The sequence below is a fragment of the Thermothelomyces thermophilus genome, chromosome 3, assembly GCF_000226095.1.
Source record: "Thermothelomyces thermophilus ATCC 42464 chromosome 3, complete sequence".
In the NCBI taxonomy this organism is placed as follows: Eukaryota; Fungi; Ascomycota; class Sordariomycetes; order Sordariales; family Chaetomiaceae; genus Thermothelomyces; species Thermothelomyces thermophilus.
In genome coordinates, this window is record NC_016474.1 from 1,892,997 (window position 1) to 1,913,408 (window position 20,412).

General features: G+C 57.1%; 8 protein-coding genes across 8 annotated transcripts; 5 read left to right on the plus strand and 3 right to left on the minus strand.

The window, feature by feature from the left end:
• The first annotated feature begins 42 nt into the window (after positions 1-42).
• On the plus strand, positions 43-3,064 carry MYCTH_2304164 (uncharacterized protein). The gene is made up of 18 exons (XM_003662889.1): positions 43-354; positions 486-704; positions 784-819; positions 919-954; positions 1,045-1,060; positions 1,145-1,287; positions 1,350-1,368; positions 1,434-1,600; positions 1,652-1,717; positions 1,770-1,892; positions 1,942-1,965; positions 2,019-2,122; positions 2,178-2,188; positions 2,287-2,318; positions 2,372-2,477; positions 2,541-2,620; positions 2,675-2,758; positions 2,822-3,064. The coding sequence occupies exons 1-18, from the start codon at positions 331-333 to the stop codon at positions 2,978-2,980; spliced, it is 1,449 nt and encodes a 482-aa protein (XP_003662937.1). The 5' UTR covers positions 43-330; the 3' UTR covers positions 2,981-3,064.
• A 903-nt stretch (positions 3,065-3,967) lies between these two features.
• On the plus strand, positions 3,968-5,457 carry MYCTH_101800 (glycoside hydrolase family 30 protein; the record flags this gene model as incomplete). Its single annotated transcript, XM_003662890.1, has 2 exons — positions 3,968-4,370; positions 4,445-5,457. The coding sequence occupies 2 exons, from the start codon at positions 3,968-3,970 to the stop codon at positions 5,455-5,457; spliced, it is 1,416 nt and encodes a 471-aa protein (XP_003662938.1).
• A 259-nt stretch (positions 5,458-5,716) lies between these two features.
• On the plus strand, positions 5,717-7,849 carry MYCTH_2304176 (uncharacterized protein). Its single transcript, XM_003662891.1, has 5 exons — positions 5,717-6,144; positions 6,265-6,400; positions 6,490-6,871; positions 6,922-7,133; positions 7,186-7,849. The coding sequence occupies exons 1-5, from the start codon at positions 5,859-5,861 to the stop codon at positions 7,733-7,735; spliced, it is 1,566 nt and encodes a 521-aa protein (XP_003662939.1). The 5' UTR covers positions 5,717-5,858; the 3' UTR covers positions 7,736-7,849.
• A 195-nt stretch (positions 7,850-8,044) lies between these two features.
• Positions 8,045-9,300, plus strand: MYCTH_2304177 (uncharacterized protein). Its single transcript, XM_003662892.1, has 4 exons — positions 8,045-8,097; positions 8,166-8,181; positions 8,255-8,308; positions 8,486-9,300. Exons 1-4 carry the CDS (start codon positions 8,067-8,069, stop codon positions 9,033-9,035), a joined length of 651 nt encoding a protein of 216 aa, XP_003662940.1. The 5' UTR covers positions 8,045-8,066; the 3' UTR covers positions 9,036-9,300.
• A 93-nt stretch (positions 9,301-9,393) lies between these two features.
• Positions 9,394-11,884, minus strand: MYCTH_2092357 (uncharacterized protein; the record flags this gene model as incomplete). The annotated part of the gene is made up of 2 exons (XM_003662893.1): positions 11,104-11,884; positions 9,394-11,042 (listed from the first exon to the last, which is right to left on the minus strand). Exons 1-2 carry the CDS (start codon positions 11,294-11,296, stop codon positions 9,394-9,396), a joined length of 1,842 nt encoding a protein of 613 aa, XP_003662941.1. The 5' UTR covers positions 11,297-11,884.
• A 577-nt stretch (positions 11,885-12,461) lies between these two features.
• MYCTH_2304184 (uncharacterized protein) lies at positions 12,462-13,823 on the minus strand. The gene is made up of 4 exons (XM_003662894.1): positions 13,571-13,823; positions 13,391-13,507; positions 13,198-13,322; positions 12,462-13,134 (listed from the first exon to the last, which is right to left on the minus strand). The coding sequence occupies exons 2-4, from the start codon at positions 13,503-13,505 to the stop codon at positions 12,547-12,549; spliced, it is 828 nt and encodes a 275-aa protein (XP_003662942.1). The 5' UTR covers positions 13,506-13,507; positions 13,571-13,823; the 3' UTR covers positions 12,462-12,546.
• Positions 13,824-14,424: 601 nt separating this feature from the next.
• Positions 14,425-15,937, plus strand: MYCTH_2304187 (uncharacterized protein). Its single transcript, XM_003662895.1, has 3 exons — positions 14,425-14,881; positions 14,947-15,861; positions 15,912-15,937. The coding sequence occupies exons 1-2, from the start codon at positions 14,738-14,740 to the stop codon at positions 15,844-15,846; spliced, it is 1,044 nt and encodes a 347-aa protein (XP_003662943.1). The 5' UTR covers positions 14,425-14,737; the 3' UTR covers positions 15,847-15,861; positions 15,912-15,937.
• A 17-nt stretch (positions 15,938-15,954) lies between these two features.
• Positions 15,955-20,279, minus strand: MYCTH_2304190 (uncharacterized protein). The gene is made up of 4 exons (XM_003662896.1): positions 19,883-20,279; positions 17,629-19,705; positions 16,155-17,442; positions 15,955-16,090 (listed from the first exon to the last, which is right to left on the minus strand). Exons 1-4 carry the CDS (start codon positions 20,124-20,126, stop codon positions 16,064-16,066), a joined length of 3,636 nt encoding a protein of 1,211 aa, XP_003662944.1. The 5' UTR covers positions 20,127-20,279; the 3' UTR covers positions 15,955-16,063.
• Between the last annotated feature and the right edge of the window lie 133 nt (positions 20,280-20,412).

Sequence of the window (20,412 nt, forward strand, 5' to 3'; positions counted from 1 at the left end):
GATTTGCCCTCCCGGTCCTTGAGTTCTGTGTGTGTGTGTGCCCGCTTGTGAGCGGCATGATGTCTTGTAGGTCGTGACTAGGTTCGAGCTGCGGGTATTTCCATTCGAAAAGTCCAAGCCCATGCTAGAGCGGGAGGTTCAATGGCCAACTTAGCAATCGTTGCTCCAGCGTGTCGTTTGCAAGGACAAGTTGGAACCCCCCCCCCAACTGGGGCCACCAAAAAAAAAAGCAACTTGCCCCTCCCCCGCAATCATACCATCTCTCTCCATGGGCACTGCGCTTTGGTTTACCCAAACACACACGTCAAAAATCAGTGCAACGCCAACAAGATGTCGACCTACGATAAATACCAGGCAAGTCTTAATCCACACAATTCTGACCATGGCTTCAGGTTCAAATTGTTTTTCCTGAGAAACATGTACCGCTGTTCTCCCATCACGGATGCCCTGACTCAGCAGCAAAAGATCGTTAACCCATAGATTAGACACCACTCAGCACGAGGTATGCCTCGCAGGAGATGATGACCATATTCTCGGCCCGCGAGCGTGCCAGCACCTGGCGTCAGCTTTGGGTCTGGCTTGCCGAGGCCGAGAAGGAGTTGGGGCTCCCCATCCCGGACGAGGCCATTGAGCAGATGCGCGCCAACGTGATCGTGTCCGACAAGGCCTTCGCAGTCGCTCGTGATTACGAGGCCAAGTTCCGCGTATGTTCATTTCTGAAAAAAAAATCCTTTCTCCCATACGGGGTCAGAGAGAGGACGCTCACTGACATCGAGTTCGCAGCATGATGTCATGGCTCACGTCCACGCCTTTGGCGAGGTACGGACCCTTGAGCCCCTAGGGTGCCCCTTCAAATTGGAATGAATACAAGGCCATGTGGCTCTCTGGCTGTAGTAGCTGACGGGGCGCATCATTCAGGACGCTCCTGCTGCTGCTGGCCATATCCACCTCGGTGTGAGTGATCTTCCCAAGGCGGGGTATGAGACTTCAATTATCGAGGCTCAGCCCAGACCATCACGATATCTTATTCTGACTTGGTCTTAGGCTACTAGCTGCTATGGTGAGCGCAACTATTGCAGAGTCTGGGATACCGCGGGCTACGAGAGTTCCCGCATTGGTCGTGTCACACTAACATAGCGTGCAGTTACCGACAACGCCGACTTGATTTTCATCAAGCGTGCTCTCGATCTCATTCTCCCTAAGCTGGCCAAGGTCATCCAAAACCTTCAGGAGTTTGCTCTCAAATACAAGGACATGCCCACCCTGGGATTCACACATTATCAGCCGGTTAGTAGCCGCCTTGTTTGGGCGTTTGTTTGTCTGCTTTTGCTGCTAACAAGTGCCTGCAGGCCCAGCTCATCACTGTTGGTACGAATTGCATTGCATTTCCTTATGTGTCTCGACTTGGGCATGAAGTGCTGATTCGCATGCAGGCAAGCGCGCCGCCCAATGGATCCAGGAACTCATGATGGACCTGGAAGATATTGAGACCGTCCGCGAAAGGCTCCAGTTCCGGGGTGCTCAGGGCACCACTGGTTCACAGGCGACATTCCTCGAGCTTTTCAATGGGGACGCCAGCAAGATCGTTAAGCTCAATGAGGTAAGAAGATTCACTCTTGCCCTACACTCTTAGCTGGCTAACGACCCCCAGATTCTTTGCAAGAAGGCTGGGTTCCCATCCACCTTTGCTATCTCGACCCAGACGTACACCAGGAAGGTGAGTATTCGCCCCGATACGGGCAGATTATACATACTAATTTTTGAAACAGGTCGACCTCCGCGTTGCCAATGCCGTTTGCGCGCTGGGAGCAACCGCCGAGCGGATCTGCTCCGATATTCGTCACCTAGCCAACCTGAAGGAGATGGAAGAACCGTTCGAAAAGAGCCAGATTGTAAGAAACCTCTATCCCTGCGGCCCTGTCTTTCTGCTAACTAAACCAGGGAAGCTCTGCCATGGCCTACAAGGTGGGCGCTTGTCGAGGACTGTGCATCAGGAGATGATATTAACGATAGCTCAGCGCAACCCCATGAGGTCTGAACGCATCACTGCCCTTGGCCGCAAGCTCGCCCGCCTGCCGGCCAACTTCACTGCAACCTTCGAAACCCAATGGTTTGAGAGGACGTGAGTGGCTTTTCATTTCCGTTACCTCACTGCGTCTTGCTGACATTGATCGCAGTCTTGATGACAGTGAGTGCCCCGGCGGCAACCCTAACCCTGTACCCCTATTCCGGGAGATTGTTTACAGGCTGGCTCCTGAACACTGTTTCCTTTGCTAACTGCCCTAGGCGCCATCCGCCGGATGGATATTCCGGAGATGGTGAGTCTCCGCCTCTGGTCTTCCGCTTCCAATGTGCTAATGTTTCTTTACAGTTTCTGCTGGCGGACTCTATCCTGCTTGCGCTGGACAATGTCACCAACGGTCTGGTCATTTACCCGAACGTCATCCGGTCCCGCATTGACCAAGAGCTTCCATTCAGTATGTTTTCCGCAAGTGCCTGCTTATTTTTGGGACTTAACGCTGACGCAACGACTTCACTAGTGGCAACTGAGTCCATTCTGATGAAGCTCGCCCAGCACGGTGTTTCTCGTCAGGAAGCGCATGAGGAAATTCGCGTGCTAGTATGTCACTAGATTCCTCGGGCAATTTTATGATAGGATACTAACAGACAGCAGTCTCACCAAGCCAGCGACGTTGTGAAACAGCAAGGCGGCCGCAACGATCTCCTTGAGCGAATCAAGAAGACGGAGTTCTTCAAGGCGAGTAGCCACCTGTATTTGGCCTACAACCACTGTGGCAGCGAAGCTAACGTTTTCTTGTAGCCCGTCTGGGACGAGATTGACAGCCTCGTCGACCCCAAGCTGTTCATTGGCAACTCGCCCAAGATCGTGGAAGACTACTGCAACGGTGAGGTCGCCGCAAAGTTGGCCAAGTACAAGGAGTCGCTTGCTACAGCCTCGACGGCGCAACTCTCGATCTAAAAAAAAAGAAAAAAGAAAAAGAAAAAGAAAAGAAAAACTTAGCCGTTTCACACCATGGTATGCTAGTTTCGGGAAACAAAAGAAAAAAGGGGATAGATTGGTCGGTCAAGAAAACAAATTGTACATGTGACATCACCGTAGCCGTCCCCGGCAGCCCTCGACCACCTCATGTTCTTGGCACTAGAGATTCCAGTCAATTCGTGGATATTCTTTTCATGTGCTGCAAGTTTATGGGTTCTGTCTTTATGGGGCTTTGACGAACGTGGTGTTACCAAGGCCCTGAATGCCACAGGTATGGTTGCCTCCGCTCAGCTGTACAGAAGACGGCAGTTGAAACCTGGGGTAAGGGAAAGTCAAAACGACACAGATTTAATCCCGAAGCACGTTGCAGTGTATGCTGCGTCGGGCATTTATTTTTCGGTCCCTACTCCACCCTTCTACGATGTCCGGTTGAGGTAATGAATTTACCCGTCCGTTGGCCGGTTTCCAACCAGCCAGCCGGACAACTACTTGGTACACCAACGACCAGCAGACGCACCAGACCACAGCGTTCTTTATTGCCCAGCTCCGAACCACTCCCTTCCGTTGGCTGGTTAAGGCGCAGGAACTCTGGCGATGTCACGACCCTCCTTCCTGGACAAACGGAAGTATGCCATGTTACGATGGAAACCTAACAAATGCTGGCGTGGCTGAATGGGCAACGAGGGAAATTTTGAGAACCCTTTGGCACTGGCTTTCAAATGGTCACATCACAGAAGCCAATTAATCTGGACGAACGGACTGTGAGGGAACGAAAGAGAGACAGAAGAGAAGAAACCATCACTCCTAAACCCGCCCTTATTTGAACCGGCATGTCTGCGGCATGCGTGCTTCGAGACGACCCGCGTCAACACCCTCCAGGAGCTCTCCCATAAACGTAACCACTCACAAAGCCACTGTTAACGGACTATGCACCTCACCGGAACCTTCCTCACGGTGGCGGCAGCCATGAGCGGCGCCGCCGCAGCCCCCAGTGAGAGGCCTATCGAAGCACGCCAAGCAAACACTATCACGGTCGACCTCTCCCAGACGTACCAGCGCATGGATGGATTCGGCTTCAGCCTGGCGTTCCAGCGGGCGAACTTGATCACCAACATGTCGGACAAGACCAAGCAGCGAGAGCTGCTCGACCTGCTCTTCAACCGGACGACGGGGGCCGGCTTCAGCATCCTGCGGAATGGCATTGGGTCGTCGCCCAACAGCAACTCGGACTTCATGAACACCATCGCGCCCAACAACCCGGGGAGCCCCAACGCGGAGCCCCAGTACATGTGGGACGGCAAGGACAGCGGGCAGCTGTGGGTGTCGCAGCAGGCAGTGAACTTGTATGGGGTCAAGAATATCTACGCCGGTAAGTGCTCCGTTGGGAAGAAGGTAACTGGGCCGGTCCGTGGCTTCTAATCAACAACGGTTGGCTCGCTGTAGACGCCTGGAGCGCTCCGGGGTACATGAAGACCAACGGGCGCGACACCAACGGCGGCACCCTCTGCGGGGTGCCGGGAGCGCAGTGTGCGTCCGGCGACTGGCGGCAGGCGTACGCCAACTATCTGGTGGCCTACATTGGCTTCTACGCGGAGGAAGGCGTTAACATCACGCACCTGGGGTTCCTCAACGAGCCGGACTACAGCGCCAGCTACGCGTCAATGCAATCCAACGGCAACCAGGCGGCCGACTTCATCAAGATCCTGCACCCAACACTCGAGGCCGTAGGGCTTGGGGACCGGGTACGGATCGTGTGCTGCGACTCAATGGGCTGGAACAACCAGGTGAGCATGGTCTCGCAGATCCGGTCGGCCGGCGCCGAGGACCTGCTGGGGACCGTGACCTCGCACACGTATTCGGGGGGCCCGGGCGGGCCGATGAGCTCGCGGGCTCCCGTCTGGCTGTCGGAGCAGTGCGACCTCAACGGGGCCTGGACCACGGCCTGGTACTCGTACGGCGGCGCGGGCGAGGGGCTGACGTGGGCCAGTAACATCTACAACGCGGTCGTCAACGCCAACATCTCGGGCTACCTGTACTGGGAGGGTGTCCAGTGGCCTAACCCAAACACCAATGAGAAGCTCATCCGCGTGGACAACACGACCAACACGTACGAAGTGTCGAGCAGGCTGTGGGCTTTTGCCAACTGGTCACGCTACGTGCGGCCCGGGGCTGTGCGGGTGGGGGTCAGCGGCGGGGGGAATGGACTGCGCACGGCGGCCTTCAGAAACGAAGACGGCACGATTGCGGTCATTGCCATCAGCTCGGGGGGGTCGGCGGCGAACGTGAGCATCAAGATCTCTGGAGGCCCCGGCGCAGCCGCGGTGCAGGCGTTTGTGTCTGACAACACGAGAAAATGCGAGTCTACGCCGGCGACGGTGGCAGGTGATGGAACCATCTCAGGGTCAGTCGCAGCCAGATCAATCACGACCTTCTTTATCTTGCCGGAGAGCTCCTGAGCAGAACGGGAGGTGAGGTATGGCGGGAACGGAAATGACCTAGCTATGGTGAAAGGACGAGGCCAAAAAAAAAGCCCAAGAAGCACTGGTAGCAGAAGATGAAATCGAGTTACACATTTTATGTTTTCTCCTGCCCTTTTTTTTTTCCTAATGCAGAAGCTTCGATGTGATGGATGGGGAAGGAATGATGAAAGTCGGGAAGCTCACCTGCCCCACTAAGGCCGGAACCTCCTTCCAGCACGCTCGCGCTATCTATATCCACCACCCCACCATCCGGTCCCGGACTTGCAAGCTTCCCGGGTTTCAAGAATCCCTCCCCGAAAACCGACCATTCATTGTGAACCAGTGTGTTCCGGCCACTTGCCGAATCCAACCAACAGCCTCCCGTAACCGAGCTAAAAATGGGCAAGCCACAGGTTGACTACAGGTTGTACCTGGTCACAGACTCAACCCCGGCTATCCTCGGCGACAGGGACCTCAACGAGGTTGTCGAGGCCTCGCTCAAGGGGGGTGTCACCATCGTCCAGCTCCGCGAGAAGAAGGGCGACACGGCCGAAATCATCGCAAAGGCCCAGAAGATGCAGCAAGTCACGCGCAAGTACAATGTGCCGTTGCTCATCAACGACCGCGTCGACGTGGCTCTCGCCGTCGACTGTGAGGGCGTCCACATCGGACAGGACGACATGGGTGAGTGTGGTTCCCGTTCTTCTTCTTGAGACCTCGAGGCAAAGCGGTACATGTCGGTCTGTGTACGCGTGTCTGTGTGTGTGTGTGTGTGTGTGTTGCTGCGCTGACACCGGGCTGCAGAGCTGTCCACCGCAAGAAATCTCCTAGGGCCGGACAAGATCATCGGAGTCACGGTCAGCACCGTTGAGGAAGCACTCAAGGCATGTGAAGGCGGTGCTGACTATCTCGGCATTGGCACCGTCTATGCCACAGCGACGTGAGTGCCTCAATATTTGCTTTTACTGCCTGCTGCTGCTGCTGCTATGGTGGTTTCAGGAGTTGCCGGGTTGCTCACATACTGTTTAGAAAGACCAACACCAAAGATATCATTGGAACCGCTGGCGTGCGCGAGATCCTCAGAAGGATCGCTGAAGCAGGGTATAACACGCCGGCGGTCTGCATTGGCGGCATCAACGCGTCCAACTTACAGCGCGTGTTGTACCAGTGTGCCGCCCCGAATAAGGTTCTGAACGGCGTCGCAATTGTGAGCGCTATCATGGCGGCTGCCGATCCAGAAGCTGCCACCAAGAACCTCGCTGCCCTGTCAAGAGGTCCTCCAGCCTTTACACTGGACACCAGCCGAGATCTGTCGGCTGATGCTGACGGCAAAGCCGTGATTGCCCTGGCAGCACCCGTCATTCGAAGAATTCACGACACCACGCCCCTGTCTCATAACATGACCAACCTCGTAAGCGTGCTGGGCTACGATTTCTGGCTCCTTGTGCTAACACATGTCAGGTTGTGCAAAACTTTGCAGCCAACGTGGCCCTGGCCGTCGGCGCATCGCCCATCATGGCCGGCTACGGCGAGGAGGCTGCAGATTTGTGCAAGCTTGGAGGGGCTCTAGTCATCAATATGGGATCAGTTGACCCCAGTGGGCTGGCAAACTACGTGAAGGCACTCAAGGCGTACAATCTGGAAGGACGGCCCGTCGTGTTTGACCCCGTGGGGTATGTTGCCTACACCCTCATCTAGGCTCGCGAAAAAAGCTGACGCCCGCAGTGCCGGTGCAACCTCCCTTCGACGCGAAGCCGTCAAGATGATCATGGCCAACGGCTACCTCGACGTGATAAAGGGAAACGAGGGCGAAATCAAGACGGTGTTTGGCAACAGCAAGGAGCAGCAACGGGGCGTTGACAGCACGAGCACATTAGATGCCTCACAGAAGGCCAAACTAGTACGGGAACTTGCGAGTCGCGAGAAAAACGTGGTCCTTATGACGGGCAAGACGGATTTTGTTAGCGACGGCGTTCGAACATACGCCATTGACAACGGCCACGAGTATCTCGGCATGGTGACGGGCACGGGCTGTACGCTGGGCACAGCCATCTCGGCCGCGATTGCATCGCGCCAGACGGATAGGCTTGCGGCCGTTGTTGCGGCTATCCTGCACTTTGAGATTGCGGCCGAGCTCGCTGCCGAACGGCCCGAAGTCAGGGGGCCGGGAACTTTTGTCCCGGCCTTCTTGGACGAGCTGTATCTCATCAGGCAAGCCACAGCACGCAACGACTTAGCCTGGCTTGCGAGAGCGAAAGTCCGCGGTGTTGAGTAGATGTAGAGCGTAACAAGAACTCCCCGGGCCCCTATTTCTTTGGTCCCTCTCTGTGCCAGCGTCCCAGAACTCGGTTTGCCACAGTGAATGCGGGGTAGAGTCGGCTCATTCCCCGGATGCAGTTACCCCAAAGTTCGCGTCCCGCTCGGCTCCGATCCGCTGCCCCGCGCTTGGCCTACAGCTACAGGGGACCCACGGAGCTAGCTCCATCCGCCCGCTTTAAGACGAGCTCCGGACTCGACACCAGATGTTCATCCGGTGATCGCTTTCGAATGACAAGTCATCCTCAACTTACTCACTGAAAAAGAAGCAGTAGTTACCATCGCCCACCATGACCACACCTCCCCCTGAACGGCGGTTCCGTAAGTTCTCCGCTCCGTCTTGCTGCTCTCGACTGCTCACTCACTCACTCACTCGTAAATAACGATAGAGAGACCTGCCGTCTTGTAAGTTTGACCTGTCGAAATAAACACGGCAGAGATCAGTGAGGCCAACCATCATATCTCCCACGTCCCACAGCGTCTGCGACATCCAAGAGAAGTTCCGGCCCACCATTTACGAGTTCGACAAAGTGTATGGCCCCCTCCCCTTTTTTGTTCTTTTGTTCCCCCTCCCCTTCTTCTTCTCAGTTGTATGTATGAGGAGAATAAAAAAAACCTCCCTCTATCCCTTCTTCTACATCATTACACTCACACAAACTGGGGCGCCGCCGCCTCCTGCCGCGGCCGTGTCCCCCCTTCTAACTCGCAGCATCCTCACGGCGCGCAAGCTCCTCATCGCCGCCACGGCGCTCAAGATTCCCATCTTCGTCACCACGCAGAACCGCCCCCGCCTGGGCGACACCGTCGCCGAGCTGCAGCCGTTCCTGGCGGCCGCGGGCGCCCTCGTCCAGGCCGACGTGGACAAGACGCGCTTCAGCATGTGGCTCGACCCCATCTCGTCCCATCCCCACTTCGCCTCGTCTTCTCCGTCCTCCCCCTCCCCCTCCGGGTGCGAGGTCGCCATCGTCGGCATCGAGTCGCACATCTGCGTCACGCAGACCGCGCTGGACCTGCTCGCCGCCGGCCACAAGGTGTACATCCTCGCCGATGGGGTCAGCAGCTCCAACCGGGAAGAGGTCGGCATCGCCCTCGACCGGTTGCGGCAGGCCGGCGCCGTGGTCACGACCAGCGAGAGCTGGATCTACGAATGCATGGGGGATGCCAAGATTCCAGAGTTCAAGCAGATTGTTGGGGTGGTCAAGGATACGGTGGGGGATACGAGGGCTGCGCTGAAAGGCTTGCTGGGCAGCAAGATGTAAGGCGGAAAGGGCAACCGGATTGGAAAAAAAAAAAAAAAAAAAAAAAAAAAAAAAAAAAAAAAAAAAAGAGAGAGAGAGAATTGGGGAAAGAGGAAAGGGGAAGGGGGAAAGGGCAGAGGCGAGTCTAGTAGAGGATGTTGCCGAGAGTCCATATAGGGTTTTGAATCTCATCCTTAAAAAGATTGCTTTCCTTTGATTGATTGTTCTCGTTTCATGTCTGTGATACACTCGCCGCTAGTCTGTCCCCCCAACTGGGCCGTTGCAACTCGTCCACCGCCCAGCCAAGTCATCTAGTATTGGATCACTTGAACCGCCCCGATCCGAGCTATTCGTATCGGCAATGGGTGTGATCCCCCGTCTAGTCAGCCGCAGGGGGCCCCTTTGGTTTGGTTGGCGCTATCCAGGAGAAAGCCGACGCGCTTCCCAAAGGGTTATCTTTTGACGGAGCCACCAACGGGCCCTTTGCCGTCGGTTCCTGGCCGTTCGCTGCCTGCTTCGCCTCTCCAAGGCCGGGTAAGGCAGATACGCTCACGGCGCGCTTCGAGCTTCCCCGGTTGACCGCCCCCGAGCCGCCCTCTGCCTGCGTCTTCCGCCTTTGATCCGCGCTGGGACGCGTTCCGGGCGTGGGATCGTGTGTTGATCCCGTCCTGGTCGATGAGCCGCTGCTGGACTTGGTCGGCTTGAGAACCTTCATGTTGCGGGACCGCGCAGCTGGCTGATACCCGCTCAGCGGCGTGCTGCTGTCCGCAAGGGCGGCCGCCGTTTGCCGCCATGGTGTCCGGAGGGCAGGGTTGGATTCTCGACGGCTGGGTTCGGTTGACCCAGAGGGTTCCTTTCCGGACGACAGCGGCGGCGCACCTGGCTCCGGAGCCCGCTTATCAGCTTCTCCTCCGCTTTCGGATGCCGCACTGGTAGCTCCCGTCTTGGTTGGCTGATTCGAGGGGGAAGTTGGCGACAGCACTTCCTCAGAGCCGCTTTCCGCCGATTTGGACGCCGAGGTATTCTGCTCCTTGGATTTTGGAACGGACCCGTTTACCGATTTCTCGCCGGCAATGAATTCAGGGGCGGCGGCGTTCAGCTTAGGCTTGCTCGACACCAGGTTGGTGGTGGCGAGATTCTTAAACACGGCGTCGTCCTCGGGTCTCACAAACGGGATGGAAAGCTTGTCACGGTCACTGCCGTACAGCGTCATCAGGTTCCGGGACAGCAGGATGTCGGCGCCATGCAGGCGCAACGTATGGCTGCCGATGAAGATACGGATCGCCTTCCTTGACTCGGGGGTCTCCTGCTGGTCCATGCCCGTCACCTCAAACGAAGCTGTTATGCTGGGAAGATGCGGCCCTGGGCTGGTAGACCTGGAATTTGATTGCGTGACGCGCGCCTCAGCCAAAAATACGGGAAGCGTGATCCTGTGAGCGCCGTCCACATCCCGGTGGATGTTGTTGGTCAGGTCCAGCTCCCTCAGTAGCGAGTACTCGACCGTCGACTTCTGAGACCCGGTACATACCACGGCATACAACAAGCCGGCGGACGTGAAGTTGGTCGTCAGCCAGCAGCGGATGATGGATGGCGGCGAACCCAGAATGTACAGCACGGGAGGTGGCTCCGGCATATCTAGGGCGGAATCATCCTCATGGCCGCCAATCATAAAGTTACTGTCCAGACCGAGGCTGCTGGTACGCCCCGATATGCCCGAATGCATTGAGTGAACCGAGTGTCCGGCCGAGCTGTGTCTACCGTCTGACTTATGGGAATATGTCCGCTCCATCTGGTGCCCGCCGAAGCCGCTCCCAGGGCGGCTGGGACCGAAGTCACCAGAATGGCGCCCGCCATGACCGAAGTTCGCTCCGTGCAGGGCGCTCTCGTCGAATCGGACACTGTTCGCCCGCGAAGCCGCTCCCCTCCGGATCGGTTCGTCGTCCGTCTCGAGGTGCAGTCTCCCGAGCAGATTCTGGTCCTCGTCATCGAGATCGTCGATCAACTCCGTGGCAGGCATATGCACGGGCCCTGCAATGGTATCAGTTCGGCTCAAAAAAATCGAGCAAGCGCTAAACTGGGCGATACACACCATGCTGCGGCGTCCCCCCCAGAACGCTCGGAAACGGGGAATTCCAGACGGATTTGAGCGCGGCATCGTCGGCCTGACGTTTCTCCAGCGAGCGGAGTCGTTCCCCATGCACCAATTGGACATGGTGGATGCGTTTCAGCTCCATCTGAACATCGTGTAACTCTTCGCGGGTGACAACGAAGACGGGATCCATGCCCACGAGCTAAAAGGGGGGGAAAACGACCGAAGTAGAAGCCGAAGCCCCCGTGCCAGGGCGGACGCGAGAGAGGGCGGGCAGTCGACTAGGGTTGGCCCTTCCGTGGATCACTGGGAATGCCGGCAGCGGTAACGGCAAAGTGTGGTGGCTGTCTCTGACCTCGATCCTTGATGCTATCAATTCTCGAGGTCCGCCTCCCCCCGCATCGCCCGCAAGACCGCCAGGTCTTCAGCGACGACTCTCCCGCGCCGAATCCAATCAATCCTCTCCGCCTCTGGGGGTCGAGGTTCACGAGACGGGTGGTGGCGTCAGCGTCCGCGTTTGGCGAGTTCGAGGATACCGTCGGTGACAAGAATCGGCGTTTGGGACGACTATCGGAGGTTTTCTATCGCCGTTGGAAGGAGGGGATGGGAACTAGCGTCGTGATCAAGGCAGGGTTGCAAGTCTCGCGACTCTCGAGACAGGGGATCTCGAGCAGAGCACCAGGATCGTGTAGTTTCGTGTGGTGGTTCGTGAAGTCGTCAGAAGGAAGCTGAGCGATAGGGCTTTGAAGTCAAGGTGCGATGGATGTGAACGCAGGATGCGAAGTCCCGTGGATCGAAGACAAAACGCGAGCGGCGCAGTTGGATGGATGGTACGGAGTAAATCGGTTGCTAAAGCAGGCAGGCATGGCTGGGATACACTAACTACACTAGATGGGAGCAACCAGCCAGCCAGCCAGCCAGCATCCAGGAATGATAACCCTAACCCTATTACAGCCCCTGTTATTGTTGAGACCTGGGTAGTGTACCGTACTCTTCCACTCAACGAAACAAAGGAAGGGCTTTATTAGCTCCTTCGTTGGTTGGGAGGTCTCAGTTGGCTGGCATGCCGTTCCCCTCAACGTCATTCTCACTTAATTCTTTCACGTGCTGAAATCGACTGCTGCCTGCATTGCGCAAGTACCGTCTTCCATTGCGGTAAGCTCTCATCAGAACTGCTAAACTATTTGTCGTTTGAGTTCCCACGTGCTTTCGTCCTTCAAGGCGTGAGGATGCAGTCTACTGTGGTAGGCCATCCATGCGGCTGGCTGGCTTAATGAAACCTTGATCCCGAGAAGAGGCGGAGAGCGCCACAAGACACCGCAATTTCAAGACCCAATTGACGAGTAGATCCATCCGCCATTTGCATCAATGACCAGCACCGTGCGAAGAGCCGGAGCCTGCAATGCTGCCGCTCGACTTGCTCAAGGCATTCCCGTGGTCGCCTTATAGAGACTTGCCTCGGAGGTGCTGGTCTTCTTCGAGCCACGGCGCGTTACGCCAGTCCGGCAGTACATACCCAACTCTGTCCTCGTCCTTGGTTCCAGCCCATTCAGAGCCGATATGGGGCCGCACCAGATCGTAGAAGATGCGGTATGACTCGGTGCTTAGGTGGAGCCCATCCGGAAGCAGATGCTCGAGGTACCCGCGAACGCCGCCCTCCGGATCGCCCAGCGCCGGGCCCTTGGGGTCGAAGCCCGGCGTCATCTCAATGGCCCTGTCCATGAGCGCCTTGTGAAGATCTATCAGCGTCACACCGGGGTGCTCCGCAGCGACCTGCCGGACGGCTTCGGAGTAAGCCGCGCTAACCTTGGTCCGCCTTGCCGCGGAGGGATGTCCGTTGGCCCGGTCGAGTACGGTCACGCGAATCTCATCTAAGGGTGGTGGTGTGACGAGGAAGATTTTGGGCTTGTGCGCCGTGATGATGGGATGGTTGATGATGCGGGCAAGGTTCTCCTTGTACTTGTCCAGGGGCACATGCTGAAAGTTGGTGGGAAGCGGGACGGCTGCATCGTTGGCGCCGAAGAGGATGAACTTGGGTAGTCGTGGTCAATATGCTTTGGCTGCACGCCTCTTGCCGGCAAGCCCAAGACTCACCAAGTACTTGAGTTCTGGTCCACCGGGTGTCGGCGGTGAAAAGACCTGCGGAAGTATGCTTAGGGCATTGGATGTGTTGTATCCTGAGAAGCCGCGGTTGATAACGTCGAACCGGCGTAGGACCTCTAGGACAGGCAGATGTTAACCTCGGGACCACGCTCAAACACTGCGGCAGCGTCACGGTGTTACTAACGTGTCTGAAGAGCAGCCTGGAAAGAAAAGCCGCCGGACACATCGGCGGTACCCTGGAAGAGCGAGTCTCCAAAGAGAACGATCTGAGGGTATGAGTTCTGTGACGGTGGTAGCATCGTTAACGCCATCAGCCTTTTTTTTCCGTCCCAAGACGCTCCGTGGCATCGGCGAACAAACCTACCGCCATAGCGGGAATGTTTAACAGGCTCGGGACCACTAGACAGACAGGGTTTTTTTTTCTCCCAGAAGCCGTTTCGTTTGGGGTGCTTTTTTCTCGAAAGGGACAAGTATGTTCTGGAGCCGAACTTCGCACGGAGACTGGGCGTTCCTTCCCTTCAAATACCGCGCTCTCTCACCGGTGCCCGGAAGGCGCGTTTCCTAGCCTGTCTACCCGCCTGCCCGCCTGCCCGCCTTGAGATAGGCAAGACCGTCAAACCCAGGCCGCCCCACCGTTGGGGCAGATAGCCCCGCAGCCGGGTCGTTACAGACATATTTCCACTGGCGGGTTGAGCAACGCCTCCGTTGTGGCGAAAGCCGTGATACTCGGAGAACGGGGGGAAGAGCGTCGGACCGTCCGCCGATTCGTGGGCCCATCTAGCTTTCCCTCCCCCTGCCGGGCTGACACGGACATTGTCGAGGCGTGGAAGTCCGCCAATTGCCTTGGTCGCAACGTGCAGTCTCCCGATTCCAACCACGCGGCCGCACCGCCCAGGTAAAAGCGCCGATTGGCAGCCGGTCACATGGGACGGTGAGCGCTGCGATCTGAATGCACCAGCCCTTGCGGCTGGGCGGTGTCCAGCGTCGAGGTCCAATTGACAGGGCCTTGACCGGCCCATTGCTTCTGACCCCCCGCAGCCTGCATTGTGGGGAGCTCCGTACAGCCCAGTGGAACATTCGCCGTGCCAGCAAAGAAGCCCTCTAAAGATGTGGGTCCTGCACTGTTTAGCGTATCCACGCTCTTGGATGCCCGCATCCTTAGCAGGGGCCTCGTCAGGTTCCGAGTTGCTCTCTAAGAACTTCCGAGTTGTGAATGGAGCAGATGATGTTCCCTCACCTGCTCGTAGTGCGGTGTGACAGCTGGTACCTGAACAATCATGGAACAACCTTACTACTGAATGGGTAGGAGTCTTGTCTTCTGCACGTACTGTACGTGCTGCCCCAAAGACCCCAGGGGAGGCGTCATTATCGATAAGAAACCGCTCTCTCAACGGTTGCTGCCACAACCTCGCCTTCAGTCGCCATCGACGCGATAAGTCGTTGGATCTCCGGCGCATCATAACCCCCTCACAGAAACAGCGAGACCATCCAGATACGCTGTTCTCTAGACGTTTCCAGTTGAACTGCAACCATGTTCCAACCAACATGTTGTACCTGCGCGTCCCTGCTCCCGGCCGTGCCCCGCGTCTCCAGCTCTTCCCCGTCTGAGAAGCCCGTACCCGATGGCAGACGTCTAAGTTGCTGCGGTCGTATCATCTGCGGTGTTTGCATACATGTGGGATTCCACACGCCGGCCGTCCCTCCTCCCGCTTTTCAGACCGGGCTAATGATTCCCTCCAGAACAACCCCCGCTTTTCTAGTTACTGCCCCTACTGCCAAACCTCAGGCGCACCTCTTCCCCTCAGCGACCGCTTCGAGGTCCGGCCGAGGCGAAGCGAAGCGGAAGCGGAATTGCAGTCAGAAAGCGATCATCCGCCTCCATATTCCGCCATCGCCCAGACAATCAAGGTCAAGCTCAACACAACCGAGCCAGCAGACCCTCCACCACCGTACTCCCCCTCCTCCTCCTCCTCCTCCTCCCCCACCATCTCCTCGTCGACGCCCCGACCCAGCTCTCCGAAGCAACCACCCGCGATAGACGAGAAAGCGACCGCCCCCGCCGGCTACGCGATCCATCACCTTCGCCATCCCCCGCACCCGCACCCGGACACCCTGGCATCGATCTCCCTCCGCTACGGCATCCCGCTCCCCGTCCTCCGCCGGCACAACAACCTGCCCAGCGACGCCGACTACCTGCTGGCCGCTCGGAACACCGTGCTGATCCCGGCCGCGTACATCATCGCCGCCGCCGGCGGCGGCAGCGCCCCCGACGGCACCCCCGCGAGTGGCGAGGCGAGCCTGTCGCCGCACCCGGTCGAGGACGCGGCCGAGCGGGGGCGCAAGAAGATGATCCGGCGCTTCATGGTAGCCTGCAAGGAGGCCGACTACGACGCGGCGGTTGTCTACCTGGAGCAGAGCGGGTACGACTTTGAAGAGGCGGTCGCGCGGCACCGTGAGGATGCCGAATGGGAGCGGAGGAACCCCTTACAAGCCGGCCAGAAGAAGGGGATGGGGAGGTATAGGAGTAGCAGGAGCCTGTTGTCTAGGGATAGTGAAGGAAGTAGGGGAGGGGGACGAGGGTCCCTATTAGGTTGGTTGAAGGGTCGAGAAAGAGCTTCGAAGGATTGGAACCGGGGATGAAGCAAAGGAAGAAGGGTACAAGCCGTTCGTCTTATTCCACTTTCACTTAAGCTAACTTCTGGTAGATAGATGGGTTCCAACGAACGCGCAAAACAGGTTTCCAGCTAATGTGACATTAAACGCCGATTCCTCCTAGAGCGCCGCCCGCTTGCAAGTCATAATACACTGCCCGTTCCACAGTCCAACACACACATGTCCATCTTGCTCGTCATCCAACTCAGAAAGCAGATCGTGTCCGAATGTCCTGCAAAGTTGGGTTAGCATTTCCCTCTCAAAGCAGATTAATAAGGAAGGATGATCAAGCATACCGAAATCTTGCGCTCGATTTCCCGCACCGAGCGGTCCAGCTCCCCAGCAATCATCTGTTTCTTGTCGTTGGGTAACAGACTAAACCTCTCGCAGAGATCGCCGTCGATGACGCCCTTGACAGGTACATAGTATCCGCGATAGATCAGGTGGTCGCGCCCCGCGAGCGGCGGGTCCTCAGCCCGCATGTGGCTCTCCAGGCTCTGGAAGAAGTCCACATCCTCGCGGCTGACAAACGGAATCAGCACACCGACGGTGCCCTGGATCCCGCTCCATACCAGCACGTCCTGTCCGCCCACTACCAAGTTGGTCTTGACAATGCTCGTGGGCAAATCCTGCGTATAGAAATGCACCATCAGGTCCAAGCGGTTCGGGGCGCCATGGAGGTATTTACGGGCGTGGAGCAGCTGGATTTCCGAGCCCGGCTCGTCGCTCTCCTGGCTGGCTCGTTCGGGGCAACGAAGAATCCAGACGTTGCCGAACTTGTCGCCGCCAGCAACTGATTCGTAATCCACCATGGTGGTGCACGTAGTCCACCTGTTGATGGTGTCATCGGCAAAGACCAGCAGCTTGTTGCTCTCCGGCTTGTAAACGACATATGTTACGCCTTGTTGGACGTCGCCCACGATGATCCGGCTGCCCTGAGTCTGGAGCGTGACAATGAGTTGCGGCGCTACTTCCCCTTGCGCTTTTCTGAGCAACTGCCGGAGACCGAGATCGTAAACCCGGAGCATCTTGCCGATGCCAGCAAGGAGGCGCCCCTGGAATGGAATTAGAGCCAGGGGAGGCTCCTCGACCTTGGTCTTGTGGATGAACTCAAGCTCCCTGCCATCCTCGTGGAACCGGTACACATGAATATATCCTTCGGTGAATTTGCGTGGGTTGAGCACCATATCCTTTCCGGTTCCGACAACGAGGAAGCTCTCGCCTTCTTGACTGGCAAAGGGAACGACGGCGGCACTCACCGCTGCCTCGTTGCCCTCAAGGTCGATCCTTTGCAAGACTTTGGGCTCGTCACCAAGCGGGTCCACGATGCTGATGCAGGATGCCCATCGGCCCGTTGCCCGGGGGTAACCAAAATCTTCCGGCGGCAGAACCGTTGCATCTCCATTGACGGCCCCTGACTGAGCTAGGAGTTGCGCCCGCAACTCGGGCGGTATGGTGTTGTTGTCGGATTCGATAGTGTAGAAGTACGGCTGCTCAGGATGCTTCACCAGCCTCTTTGGGGTGTAGGTGAGTGGGATTGACTTCTGAATCATGGTTTCGCCCAGCTTGTCAATTGTGAAGATCCTTATTGACCAGTCAGCATATGCCGTGAACCGAGAATGATCGTAAGTGTGCTAGCGAAAACGCATGTTCTCAGAAGGAACAATTGATACAACCTCGGTTGTAATCAAAACCTCATGGCGCATAGCGTAGGTATCCCTTTTCTCATCATGAAACAGGAGTCAGAGCAAACAAAAAGGCTGGACTGACCTGAGGAAATTCGCATGGATGCCGACCATGCCTTCCAAGCACTGCTCGCTGTTGAAGTTCCAACCATACTCAAGCTCGGAATAGTTTAGCGGCGTCATCACGAAGTTCTTGGTAATAGGATCGGTGTAGCCAAGCCATGGCCTCGAGCTGAGCGCGAGAACGCACGCCTGGTTCTGCACAGAGACCTGGAACAGCTTTGTGGGCTTCGGCCCAAGAAACTTTTGCCGCGTGTCGGTCAGCTCGCCGGTCACCTCATCCAAGACGGTCCTCAAATAGACTCCAGAATGAAGGCCGATATGCAGGTACAACGTCATGCCGCCGGTTGAATCCTCCATAGACATGATGGAAAGCGATGATGGCGCCGATGTGAGGGCCTGTATGGACTTCATCTCCAGCGTTGACTCGGGATCAAGGCTGAGAATGCGAACTGTGCAGTCGTCACAGCCAACAGCCAAGAACGAACTCCGCCTCAGCCCTTCGGGCACCTTGCCAATGCTGAGGGACGTCACCGTGCCAGACATCTCTTTCTTCTCGTCGTACTCGGCAAGAGACCCATCGGCATCCATCTCAAAGTAGACAATCTCGCCAGAGCTCAGGGCGATTACGACCTGGTTCTCATTCGTCGCAGCAGCAACGATCGATCGATGCTGGGGAGCCGGCCATTCGTTGACGCGCCCCTGGACGATGTGCCGAATACCTTTGGGGTGCACCTGTATTAACCCCTCCTCACCCATTTGCTGGACAGCCAGGGTGGGCACGCTGGTCAAGAAACCGCTTTCAGTGACTTCTTCAACCGTCTCCCCGATGCTCAGGACAAGTGTTGCGTTTGTGAAGGACAGCACGATGTAGCCGTCATACTCATCATACTTGGTGAGCTTGGTTGTCCAGACCGCCGCTGGCGTGCCCGGCAACTCGGACGCAACAATTTCCGACACCTCCAGGCCATGCTTCAGCATACGGAAGGTACTTCTCGCCCTGTTTCCGCAGACCGCGTAGATCTGTGGCGCATCTTCGCCAGTTAAATTGGCGACCTTGCAGTCGACCAAAGGGTTCATCGAATCGATGCTCTCCACAAGCACCAGGTTCTCCAGGGGGCGAGGGCGGAAATAAACGGGGTTATACGATGCCCGAGGGTCTGTCGGGAAGTCGTCGCTTGTGAACTCCTGCTCGTCGTCGTCGTCCCCAAGCTTCTCGAACTGGTAAAAGTGGTGGTTACCAAATTCGCTGGCTGCGAAGAGGAAGCCACTCTTCAGGATGCACAAGCTCTTGGCGATGGGTATCGTGTCAAAGTATTTGATCTTGAGACGACGAACCTCGCCAGTCGGGTTACCATCGTTGTCTTCGACCATGTCTAGTGTGACCTTCATTAGATCGCCGTCTTCTGTTTGAACCAGGAAAAAGAAGGCGCCTGCGCTGCCCTTCAGCTTGTGCATCACACCCGAGACAATGGTGCGCTTCCTCTGCGGGTCCTCGGTAGCACCGCGACGCCTGGGAATGGGAACGCGGAAGGCTTCTTGGTTGGAGTGGCGGTACGTGATATTCTCCTCCCCACAGACTAGGACACCACTGGGGCCATCGTTGCCTCCCGGAACCTGGAAAAGGAGGGACGAGGTCGGGTCGACGACGTCCGACCACTTGCGCACAACGTGGTTCAAGCCCAAGTCAAGCTCGTAGTAGACGAGTTGGGCCTCGGTCTCCTTGGCTGCCTCGCCTGTCGGGTCCTGGTCGGCTTCGGTGTAGTCGATTTCAAGGGCCGCAAAGACCGGGTTGGCGTAACCGACATCGAGCGCAACAAGGGACAAAACCAAAACACCTGGCTTGTGGGCTTCAAGCGGCGACGAGATGGTCAGCTCAGCTTGCGCGTTTCGATTCAGGACGTAAACCAGCTTGTTCTTCTCGATTGAAGCGATCAAGCACGCTCTCCCTTTGGGGTCGGCAGCCAGGTACTGGCCCGGAACAACGCGACGCACTCCCGACTTCCCAAAGGTCTCGAGATGAATCCGCGAGAATCTGTTCGTCTTGGGCTGGTACTCAATGATGGCAATGCGGCCGGAATCTGTGGCGAGGATAATGTAGTCTAAAGGTGCAGACGCGTTTTAGCAAAGTTCGGCGCACAGAGGGAGGTCCGTGAGCGGTCCGCAAGCCACCACGCGTTTCTAAAACCAAGATCATCCCGCCAGAGCTGCGGAGCGGATCGAGAATCACTAACTGTCCGAGAAACGGTGGGTGCGGGTGGTTGGGCGAGGATACTCACCTTTGTGGCTGCCGGCGAGGCGGAATGAGGCAATGGCTCTGATGATGCCAAAAACGTCATGCGACAACAGAGTGTTGACCTTGCCCTGCCTGGGGTCGGGCTGCAACAGAGAAAGGCGCGAGCCCGAGGCAATGATGATTTGCTGCTCCCTAGTCCCCGAGAACTGACCCAGCAACGCCTGCGTAATGGTTGTTGGCGGCTGGATCGTCAGCGAGTACAGGAACATGTTCGATGTCGTCGCCATGATTCCCGGGGGTGCGCAGAAAGCCGGCGCGGCTTTGCTGTGTTGGAGGGGCGCTGCAGCCTTGCGACTGTTGATGGTTTGGCGTTTTTGCTGGCTCGAAGCAAGCTCGAAGCAGCGGGCGGAAAAAAAGAATCGAAAGCTGGAGCTGGCCAGTGCCCCAGCCATGTCTGGATTCTGCAGGGTGTGGGGCGGGGTCCCGCCTCTCTTAATGGACCCAGCGTGCCACAACCGTAGCTTGGTGCACGTTAACTAATCCGTAATCCGTAAACTGTGCCACACAGGCTTG